General features: G+C 34.6%; 1 protein-coding gene across 2 annotated transcripts; it reads right to left on the reverse strand.

The window, feature by feature from the left end:
• Positions 1–366: 366 nt before the first annotated feature.
• Positions 367–9,838, reverse strand: LOC141480263 (uncharacterized). 2 transcript variants are annotated; one of them, XM_074170138.1, is made up of 4 exons: positions 9,031–9,838; positions 4,452–4,638; positions 3,837–3,949; positions 367–1,031 (listed from the first exon to the last, which is right to left on the reverse strand). In XM_074170138.1, the coding sequence occupies exons 2-4, from the start codon at positions 4,623–4,625 to the stop codon at positions 563–565; spliced, it is 756 nt and encodes a 251-aa protein (XP_074026239.1). In that variant the 5' UTR covers positions 4,626–4,638; positions 9,031–9,838; the 3' UTR covers positions 367–562. The 2 variants fall into 2 exon arrangements, with proteins under 2 accessions (XP_074026239.1, XP_074026238.1); XM_074170137.1 differs by lacking the exon at positions 9,031–9,838 and having other exon boundaries at positions 4,452–6,497.
• Positions 9,839–12,079: the final 2,241 nt, after the last annotated feature.

Genomic DNA, 12,079 nt, shown 5'->3' on the forward strand with positions numbered 1-12,079 from the left:
ATCCATTTGCCAAATTTTATGCAATTAGGATAAAGTGAACGTTTTGCTTATTTTTGACAGATATCCCCTTTATTTTAAAAAACAAGTTTGGTTGATTGTCACCAATTCATGTATACATAACAAACTCATCATGGAGTTTAACTTTTCTGATACATTTTTACTCATACGGACATTTTTAGAGAGAAATTAAAAATTTGCTATAAAAATTTTAACATGACTGGTGCAAAGTTTCATCACTTGGCTTCCTTCTATGTCACCTAAAAACTTCCGAAATAATCGGGTTTTCAAATCTCACATTTTAGCTTGATACTCGATAATGGGGTTAAACCCAAAACAGGTCGTATAAATAAAATTAACTAGAGGAAATTAAACAAAAATGTTTTTATTCATTTCATAGATGGAATATGATACAAAATGGTAATATTGTTGATTTTTGTCATAAAATTTATTTATTTTAATAAATTCTCACACTGTGATAGTAGGTAAGTTCTACTATTATTGTACTACTTTAGTCAAATAAATCAAGTGTAAAAAATGTACATTTGAGGTGAATAAAATGTCATTAAAAAACCGGACCCACGATCAGGTTTTTCGTTTTTTTTTCCTTCTGCTCCAAACGATGCAAACGCTCCGTCAAGAGTTTACTATGCTTTTTCAGAATGTTGTTGGACTCCCTTATTTCTTCTATGATTGTCCTCAAGTAGCGATTTTCTTGAGCCATCAACCTAGAATGGGGGACATCACATAATTCAAATTCTGTCTTCAATTGTCGTATCTGTTTCTCCAAATCTTTATTTTGCTTTTCGCTACATTCTTTGAACTTATGGAGGTTTTTATTGCCTTCTTGTAGCATCGTCAGATCTGATGTCAAATTTTTTTGTTCCCGCTCGAGTCCACCTATTTTAATTTCGAGATCGCCAACTCGAATATTCAGACGATGAACCTCATTCTGAAGTTCACCGACATCTGCCTCCTCAACAACAGGTAAGACTTTCTTACAGGTAGATTCACTGAATCTCTTATTGTTTCTTCTGTAAAAAATGGATAATTAATATACCTCATATTGAGTTTTCATCGTCTAGAATTATATAAAAAATGTATCTCTTTCAGAGTTGAAGAAACCAAATATTTAGAGAATGAGCCAGATTATGTGATTACAAATTCTCTAGAAAATAGTAATAGTAATAACATAACCCGTTTTGAAGAAAAAAGAATTGAAAACTTTCTAACTAACCTCACTGCAGTTTCGTCCTATAAGGACATTTTTAAACATATACATTAAACATTAGTTACAAATAATAGTGGTAAAAAATAGAAAGTTACAATTATCTTTTCTTCATTATGATTTCCTACCACGTAGTAACGACTACAAGCATCAATTTATTAATAAACCGTTTTATTTAGAATCAGTCAAATTTGATGAATTCAAAGGACAACTATATAAATTAGTATTCGTTATAGATAACAACACGACGAATCCCCAAGAAAAGATAATTAATTACCGAGTACGGAGCCTCTATATCCATAAAATTCCAAATTTCAAAGGTTCAGAAAGTAATAAATTCATTTCACCTACTAAAATGTTCAAGACTTTGACGATTCAACCAATACATTTCCAATCAGAGCTATCAGTGGAAAAATTCAGGAAACGCTTCAATGTTAAATCATCTAAAGGAACAATTCGTTCAGGCCAGTCTCAACACCCTACACAGTAGGTTAATGGACTGACACCTATCAGAAAACAACTACTCCCCTGGCTAATACCACGAAGGGCGTTGGATTATATCCGACAGGTGTCAGTGCAGGATTCTTCACAGAAGTTATTCCTGCATATGCTGTTGGCGATACAACTGCCGCAATAGATTTTCAATTATTGGAACACACTTGCAGACCGGTTTCGGGCTGTTTGGCCACTCGTCAGTGCAAGGTAGTGTATATCATCAACATAAAGTCGATGATTTCCGATAATTGAAAATCGAATTCCGTCAGAGTATCATTCCTCGAACTAAGCTGAAGACTACAACAAACAACAGGTTTGTCGTCGCTCCATCTGCCTGTGAACGAGGTAACCAACTGCATATCCAAATTTGCCCAATTCCTCGTAAAAGGAAAGAAATCTTTCACGTATAGTCAGTGGGCATACTTGAAGACTGGCTATAAATCAAATCATCTAAAGGAACAATTCGTTCAGGCCAGTCTCAACACCCTACACAGTAGGTTAATGGACTGACACCTATCAGAAAACAACTACTCCCCTGGCTAATACCACGAAGGGCGTTGGATTATATCCGACAGGTGTCAGTGCAGGATTCTTCACAGAAGTTATTCCTGCATATGCTGTTGGCGATACAACTGCCGCAATAGATTTTCAATTATTGGAACACACTTGCAGACCGGTTTCGGGCTGTTTGGCCACTCGTCAGTGCAAGGTAGTGTATATCATCAACATAAAGTCGATGATTTCCGATAATTGAAAATCGAATTCCGTCAGAGTATCATTCCTCGAACTAAGCTGAAGACTACAACAAACAACAGGTTTGTCGTCGCTCCATCTGCCTGTGAACGAGGTAACCAACTGCATATCCAAATTTGCCCAATTCCTCGTAAAAGGAAAGAAATCTTTCACGTATAGTCAGTGGGCATACTTGAAGACTGGCTATAAATCAAATCATCTAAAGGAACAATTCGTTCAGGCCAGTCTCAACACCCTACACAGTAGGTTAATGGACTGACACCTATCAGAAAACAACTACTCCCCTGGCTAATACCACGAAGGGCGTTGGATTATATCCGACAGGTGTCAGTGCAGGATTCTTCACAGAAGTTATTCCTGCATATGCTGTTGGCGATACAACTGCCGCAATAGATTTTCAATTATTGGAACACACTTGCAGACCGGTTTCGGGCTGTTTGGCCACTCGTCAGTGCAAGGTAGTGTATATCATCAACATAAAGTCGATGATTTCCGATAATTGAAAATCGAATTCCGTCAGAGTATCATTCCTCGAACTAAGCTGAAGACTACAACAAACAACAGGTTTGTCGTCGCTCCATCTGCCTGGTTACCTCGTTCACAGGCAGATGGAGCGACGACAAACCTGTTGTTTGTTGTAGTCTTCAGCTTAGTTCGAGGAATGATACTCTGACGGAATTCGATTTTCAATTATCGGAAATCATCGACTTTATGTTGATGATATACACTACCTTGCACTGACGAGTGGCCAAACAGCCCGAAACCGGTCTGCAAGTGTGTTCCAATAATTGAAAATCTATTGCGGCAGTTGTATCGCCAACAGCATATGCAGGAATAACTTCTGTGAAGAATCCTGCACTGACACCTGTCGGATATAATCCAACGCCCTTCGTGGTATTAGCCAGGGGAGTAGTTGTTTTCTGATAGGTGTCAGTCCATTAACCTACTGTGTAGGGTGTTGAGACTGGCCTGAACGAATTGTTCCTTTAGATGATTTGATTTATAGCCAGTCTTCAAGTATGCCCACTGACTATACGTGAAAGCTTCAATGTTAGTTTGAACTAGTAGATTTGGAGACAAAAAAAATAGATTGTCTTGTTCAAAATATGATCATTATATGAAACATTTTTGAAATGAATCCTTTTTCTCATTTGGTTGAGAGAATTGAAAAAATAGAAGTATAATTGCTTCAAAATTAAAATAATGGATGTAGCCGCTACTACGTGGTACGAGATCATCATGAAGAAAGAAAGAACCTTCAAATAAAACTTTCTTCGAAAGCCTTCATCCGTAGTCTAACTGGAAGAATGCACGATACAGTTAGACATCGAAATCTAGCCAGTAAAATATATGAAACACTTACCTCTCATCCTTACGGGGATCATTCTTTCCCTGTCTGGAAATCATATCGTACAAATGTGAAGATTTCCGCGATTTTGTAACGTAGACAATTGCACATGGTCCGGATCCCTCCACCTACAAATAAAACATTAGATGAAAAAGTGTCTAAACAAGAGTATATTTATAATCTATGATTATGATGATAACTTCTAGTATATTCAATGAATAAGTTAACCTACTCGTTATTACAGTTCGGGAGACAAAAAAGTGGAGTATTTGAAATTCCAGTGCTATGTGAACATTGTTTGATAAATGATTATAATAGTGCAATTCTAAAATAGTGACAATAACACAGTGACATAGTGTTACTATATTTAGATGTCTAAAGCCTTCAGTTTGATTTTGAAATTAAAGTTTGTTATTTTGAAATACTGTTGAAGCTATGAACTTTTACAGTTTTTCAATGAATGGCAATCAATGACGGTAAAATGCGAAAGTTAATCAAATTTGAATAGAAATTCTAACCGTTGCTGTAGCAGAAGTACTTAGTAAAGACAATATCACCGAATATACTAGACTTAATTGTGCAGAGTACAATCACAATCGTAATATCACACTTTGTGTAAAATATACTCACCTTGACTGTGTCTGGCATTGAACGTAAAAACTGTTCGAGATTACTGAAGCCGTGCTTTCGAAATGGAATAGGTCCATTGATGAATTCAACGTAATCCTTTGCTAGTTCTCTCATCGTCATCGACAATCCGGCAGAAGTCAAAATGCTTCGTATATTCTTCTTAGCTGAATCCATAACTCACTTTTGCCTTTAGAAATAAAAGTATACGATATAATTCAATTGAATATTCAAATATCACTTTCACAGAAAAATTCAATGTTTTCAAGTTGAATACAGTTCAAGTAAACTGAGAATGACTTCATCGATACAAATAGCAGCCTTTTAAACCTTTCAGGCTGGACGGTAGTAGATAATTTAAGACAAATCAGTGTTACCACACCATGTTTCATATTTCAGTATTCGAGAGACAGTGTTGATGCGATGGGATTTCAAATAGAAGATTTAAATAATGTACATTTTTGAAAAGTACAAAATGCTTCAACACGTGTCGAAAATAACGGTTTGGTGTTCAGACAGAACTCCAGTAATATTCATTACTATTCTCAGAAACACACGAAGAAATACTAGTGAGTAAGTGAGTAATTTTATTCATTTTGGGTGTAAGACATATAGATATTTGTCTATCATAGAAGAAAAAAGTATAGATACATAAAATTTAGAGGTAATATAACCCAAGGGGAACTAATGAAAGTTACGGATACCGAAGCAAGTTTGTATTGTAGCCAATAAGCAAAATAATAATTTCAATGCTATATAACCAGACATACTAATTTTGTAGGGTGGAAAAGGAAGAGATAGAAAGAAGAAGAGATGAGCGAGCACCTCTAATAATGTTTATTCCCTATTCAAGTATCAGTAGAAGCGTATCATAAATAATGACAAACATTTCTTAAGTCTCTTTTCAATATGAGTTTATTTCCCATGCTTTTCATAGTCTCAACTGAAGTGTTACGAATATTGAAAGCATGCTATACAAATTTATTTGAAGAATTAACAGTCCGTATGAAATGTATGTTTTTCCAACTCCCAATAATCCAGTTTCATCATACCTACATCGACCGATCTGTTTTCATCATAATTGTTAATAATGAATCACTTTTAGGTTAACTAGCCATGTCTTGAAGGTACCACCCATACTATTTCACAGTAACATAATATGGAGTCAGCCATTAGTTAAAACCATTAAATTCAAACTGTTGAAACCATAAACTTTCATCAAAACCTCCAGGATTACGTCTGCTGGGAAATAAATTACGTAAAGTAGGTACGAGATACCCCCTTAAAAACTCAAGGTACTTTGCCCCGTTTAAATTACCTTCGATAAAGTAGGGTCCAATGATTCGATTTCGTACAATTCCAGCCCATACATTTACCTTTTGAGGATTTTCTTTTGACCAGTATCTACAATTCTGACGGTTAACCTCACCATTTAACGTGAAAGTGAAAGAAAAAATAATGTTTTGTATCAAGAGAGGGTCTCGGTGACATTTATCCATCATTTCTTCGCAAAATTGGAGTCGTCTATCGGGGTCATCTTCGTTTAATCCTTGCACAAGTTTGATTTTATAAGGATGCCATTTTTCAAGCTTCAATAGTTTGTGTACCGTTGTTTTGCCAACACCGATTTCGCGACTAACTTTACGAACAGAAGTGTGCGCATCTTCTTCAAAACTCAGTTAAACATCTAATGCTGTATCAGCATTTGCAGAGGGACGACCTGATTTGCGTACATTTGCAACCGTACCAGTTTCTCGAAATTTCGTTTCCAGCTTACTGACTGTTGAACGCGTTATAGGTCTTTCTGGATATTTATCATTAAACAAATTGCACACTTCCATCTGAGTTCGCGATCTGTCTCCATACCCAATCATCATAAGTATTTCAATTCTTTGTTTTACACTTAACTCCATTTCTACTTCCAATTAAATTTAAGCAATCATTCGAATATTCACGAATACCAAAAATATTGTAGTACTAAACTGTCACTGAACATCAATAAATTACTAAACAAATAATGATATTTCACAAAAAACTATGTTTTTTATAAATGTAGATAAGAAATAATTTCTTTCATATTCTGTCTGCTAGACCACAAGTACCAAACATGTTTGGAAACAGCTCATTTTAATTACTCTAAACATGTAGCAAACTACGGGGTGTTACATTTAAACCAATTGCCGCTAGACAATAAGTATTTTTGATAATATTGTTAATTTACCTAATAAAGAATGTTACGCGTTACTTTATACACACAAAACTACTGTATTTTTGTCCACCCTGTACCAATTAGAATCAACATGTGATACATTTTTGGAATCAGCTCAGCTAGAGTAATCCGAAAATTGAGACAAAATGGGGGTGTTCCATTTAAAAAAAATGACGGTGACGTCATTACTCGAACGTAATTCACCCTGTATATTAGATTATTATTTTTAAATACGGTAAATTAACATCAAAAATCGACGTGTTTCAGGATTATTTCTTAAAATGACCTGTTTAGCTAAAAATGAATTTGTTCCATACTTTACGGACACAGTGTATATAAATGCAGGCACACCGTAGGAAATATAAGTTATCTTATATTTCCGGATTACTCTTAAAAACATTCAAAATAACTTTAGCAGTTACGAAATGTAATAATACATTATAAAGTGAAAAGAAGAGAGAAATGAAAATTTCTATGTTTTTCACCACTTTTAATTGTAACTAACGTTACTACTACTAAACTCAAGTTTATTGTATTTGTTTGAGAATGTCCATATAGTACGAAACTGCAGTAACGTTAGTTACAATTAAAAGTGGTAAAAAACATAGAAATTTTCATTTCTCTTTTCATTATGATCTCCTACCATATAGTAACGACTACAACCATCAATTTATTATAAATTGTAGTCTATATGTTATTCAGAAGTATAAATTGTATTTAAGTAAAGTTTCATCTAAATCCGTTCAGTCGTTTAGGCGTAAAAGAGCCACAAACATACGTCCATCCTCACAAACTTTCACGTTTATAATATTAGTAAGTATAGCTTATTACAACATTTTTTGTGCTGCAAATTCATCAGAACTCTTTTTTTTCAACGTCATTCTGAATCAACTGAACTATCGGCTGTTAGACTTGAATTTTAACTTTCGAACTAAACTGAATTGTTCAGGTAGAAAACTCAGGTCAGATAGTACAGGTAAAGATTTCATTCATATAATGTTCCTAATGAGATATGACCCCCATTTCCCTTTGTAACCACATTATTTTCCTGAATAACGAAAACTTCATTGTTATCCATCGAATTATTATAAATAAATGTCATATCAATAGGTACGTATCTGACTAAGCTTTTAAGCCTGCAATGAAAGCAAGGAATAATAATGCACTGGCGAAGCAACCAGAAATTATTGAAAGGTAATAAATCCAACAAATTATATGTAAACTAATCAGAAATGTTCAAAAAAATAACTTCTATTTTTTCGTGGAGGAAAGGTAGATCTAACGTATTCCAAAAACACTTTATTGTGAGATTTTCACTAAATTGTTTTACAAAAACGCGTGTTTCGCCATGCAATGGCTTCATCTGGCGTGTCTTTCAAAGTAGATCTGTCTGTTTAAAATCTGTTTTTCCGTTAACCAGCTGTCGCACCCCTACGAACGACAACCCTCAGAAATCGAAACTTGTGCGAGCTAAGGAGTAACGAGGTCTTACCTTTTAACGTGTGATTCCTAACACGGGTTGGACGATAGCAAGTGAAAATCGATCGTTCAGACTAGGGCTTGAACCACCGACCAATACGGCAGTCAATTCGAGTGAGTGAACAAAGCACCCACGTCGAACCGCGTAGCTACCGACCGACCAGATAAATAGAAAGATCTGTTATAATAAAAGTAGAATTAAAAAGTATGTTAACAGATCAGCCAGATTTTTGGACTCTGCCCAAGGAGGTATTTCCTGAAGCTTACAATTTTCAAGCTCTACAGAGTTTTCTTTTTTGTGATCCTCAACACGTGAGTGAGAAACCTATATCTCGCTCATTTCTTCATGTAATACATTTTTTTTTCAATGAAATGATATATTTGATATTTTTTAATTAGTGCTGATGAATTGACATTGTTGTTATTTTAGTATATTTTTCAGTATACATTTTTTTGGGAGTAGGAACATCCTAGTTTAATACATTTTTAATATTTGTAACATGACAATATTCAGGAATATTTCATTCAGTAAATAAATATCTCAGATCTCTTCCTGGAATATTCTCAATAGAATATACCTTACATATTCTAAGAATGTTTCAAGTTATTTCAAAAATATTCCCAAGGTATATTCTTAGAATATATCAAAGGTTCGCCAGGAGCACTTTGTAAGGGTTTAATCTCAGGGTTTTTGGAAAGGGGTTGCTGCTAATCCAATGAGACACAGGGTGCGAAACAATCTATTTTCAGTTCGAGGGGGAGACAGAGTACTTATTTGGTTGTTGACTTAGTTCTAAAATAATTACCAAATGTTTTAATAAAATAGTTAAAAGTAGTTAATAAAAACTTCACACACGTGTTACATCTTTTATAGTAATAAAAACCATTACCCACCTAAAATAATTACAGGCACGGGACTCGACGGGGAATCTTGTCCTTAAGGACCACAGTAAGGTAATTTAGAACGAAGTTCACTTTAAAGAACAAACAAGAAGAATCTTCCAACAATCGAGCAAATATGGCGCATCAAAAACCGTTCTCACTCAGGTCTCTAGAGACGAAAATGAATCTCGACAGTTGTTCATAAAAAACCTGACCCTGGAAATACTTTGCCAATGCAAAAAACCCGTCAAAATGAAATATTGGTTGCCTATCCCGCAAGGCATGTCCCGCAGGGCCATGTCTACTTATGATTAAGGACGGTAGAAAACTGTAAACAACTGGAATCGGCCTTCACTGTATAGTAGGTGGTTTGTGCTTCACTGCGGCGGATAGTTCCACTTATGTTTCGCTTGCGTTTACGCATATACTTTTATCAAGTACTTTCTTGGTTTTTTCTCATTTTTTCAATCGAGGACCGCCTGCTCGGTACTGACGATGCCCAATAGGCTGAAACAGCTGTCTAGCGGTGGCTCTTAAATTGAAATCAATATGTGAGTGATCAAAAAGTACTCATCTATTCATTTTTTGATTTTCATGGAATCATTTTCCAGCAGCTTGACTTCATTAACCTTTCTTCATGAAATAAATCTTTCATGAAATATTCCTGGAATATTAATGGCTATGTGGGCATCAGCATAAACATTGGGTGCTTGGGACCCGATGTAATCGACGAAGGCCGTTTTGCCTGGTCCTGATTGGCGAAGGTTTAATCGGTGAGAAAGTTGTCGAAGTGCTTGGAAGGATGGTATTCTGTTGGCGAGAGGTCGTGGAGCAGGGTCGGACCTCTTCTTTTGAACAGTGCCGGATACTGCTGTGGAAATTTACGGTACATTTCGTCGATTTCCTCACAATTTCAGAATCAGAAATGCTTTATTGTCATAAAAGTTTAGGTTTTGTTGATAAAGCAGGCTGAAGAACTACAACAATCTGAAATTTAACAGTAAAATGAATATAGTGTAAAAAACTAAAAAACACGCTTTTAAAGTACATCGAACTGAAAAGTTAATTTTTTTTCTTATAAGCCCTAAACAATAACGAACGAAAAATACTAGTAATTATTGTGAAAAAAGCGACGGACGCTTGATATACAAAACATATGGCACAAAGCGCCTACGCTTGTTTCACAATAATAATAACATTTTTCGTTCGTTATTGTTTGAAGCTTATTAAAAAGAATATTTTTAACTTTTCAGTTCGATGTTCTATAAAAGCGTATTTTTTAGTGTTTTTAAACTATATTTATTTTATCTAAACCTTGGGATCAATCAGCCGTATATTGTTTAAAAAAATAACCATTAATATTTTCCGATTCCGGAGAGGGAGCCTGAAAATCAGCTACCAAGCCCAAGGCAGCAGGCGCGAGTGTTAATAAAAAAAATAATTTTCCAATAAAGAAACACATGTAAAGTGAATTCGAATTATATCAAGGAGGTGACGTACAGCGCCATCTGCTCGCGAATAGTTCAAGCATTCAAACGGGAAAGAAGAGCTACAAACATACATACATACAGGTAAAGCTAATATAAAGCGTGCAAAAAAAGGTAACTGTCATCAGGAACAATACAGTGGTCGAAAAAAATTTACCAGAACTCGCCCTTCTCGAGTTATACGTGGAAAGCAAAAAATGCTGTTTTTCGTTTTTTTTCGAATGGAACTGTTATATCGGAGAATATCAAAAAATGAAAAAGGAAAATGATATTGTATTCAACGTGTACTATGACGATGTAATGATAAATATTCGATAAAACGTTTCATGTCTACATGGCCACCATCAACTTTTTTTTAAATACGGACCTGTACTTTTTTTTATTACAGATATTGATAAAACGATAGATACATTCATAATCCAACGGCATATCAATTTTGATATTTTTATAGCGTTTCATTTGAAATAACGACCATCATCAGTGACAACAATTTTAAATTTGGTCTTGTCGTTACGTAAAAGTATGTGTTGATCTCGTATTTTACGGATTCCACATGTATATTCTTTCATTGTCCCAACATTCAACCGAATATCTTTGAACGTTTGAAGTTCCATTTACTTTAGATTTGAATATCTTTATGGTATATAATTTGTATTTCTCTTATTTCTCTCAGAAAATAGTTCTATGAACGATTTATTGACTTGCACGCATGCATATATTAGATTTCTCGTTGAATTGCCATTTCTATTGTAGGTATTTCTTTGTAAACATTTGAAATAAAGTTTAAATTTTTCGTTTTCATTAATGATCTTAAAGTCAAGGCCTTTGAAATTAAATTTTCCTTCATTCCGAACGATGGAAAAAGTAACGTTTTGTTTTCAAAGTTACAATATAGTTTATGCAACAATGCCGATTTGATATTTTTCTATACTGAAAATGATCCCGTATAAACAAAAAATCTGTCTTTAACTAATTTTTTCCATCATTATAAAAGGTACACATTTGAAACAATCGTTTTGAAATTTCTTTAGGTCAGAGGTAAATATTTCAATTCCGAAGTACATACCGCGGCCTCTGAACACCAAAACTATAACCTGCAATGCAATGCTGCAGTTAGCTGTATCGTAAATTGAGAAAATTTTCGTTTTTACTATTTCTCAATAGATGGAGAGTGAAACCTAAATATTTCAATTTGGCGCATACTCTTCTTCGTTCCTAGCTATTATTAGTTGAATTTTTGTATATAGACCACCATACACGAAGGTTGAATGTTGACCAACTTTCTGAACACAAAAAATATAACGAATACAATACTTCATTAACTTAATCGTAGATTGTGAATGTTCACGTTTGAACTACTCGTCAATAGATGGAGGAGTTGAACCTAAATATTCCAATTTAACGCATACTACTTTTTGTTTTACTCTTTGTTGAATATTGGCCAACTTTCTAGGCATAGTTATTAGTTAGTTCTTAGTTTTGGTTGTTTCCATAAACGTTCTCGTTGTTTTTGATCTTGAGAATACAAAACCCATGAAGGTCAGAAAAGGCACTTTCATGTCACGTAAAATGTT

Source organism: Leptinotarsa decemlineata, unplaced genomic scaffold, assembly GCF_025532065.1.
Source record: "Leptinotarsa decemlineata unplaced genomic scaffold, Ldec_3_MD MMD2_P_RNA_scaffold_7, whole genome shotgun sequence".
NCBI classification, from domain to species: domain Eukaryota; kingdom Metazoa; phylum Arthropoda; class Insecta; order Coleoptera; family Chrysomelidae; genus Leptinotarsa; species Leptinotarsa decemlineata.

Excerpts from the sequence above, each read along its gene's own strand:
- LOC141480263 (XM_074170138.1), bottom strand. The coding sequence starts at position 4,625 with ATGGATTCAGCTAAGAAGAATATACGAAGCATTTTGACTTCTGCCGGA. Across the intron at positions 3,950-4,451 it reads CAATGCCAGACACAGTCAAG|GTGGAGGGATCCGGACCATG; the intron begins GTGAGTATATTT and ends TTTTATTTGTAG. Across the intron at positions 1,032-3,836 it reads GATCCCCGTAAGGATGAGAG|AAGAAACAATAAGAGATTCA; the intron begins GTAAGTGTTTCA and ends CATTTTTTACAG.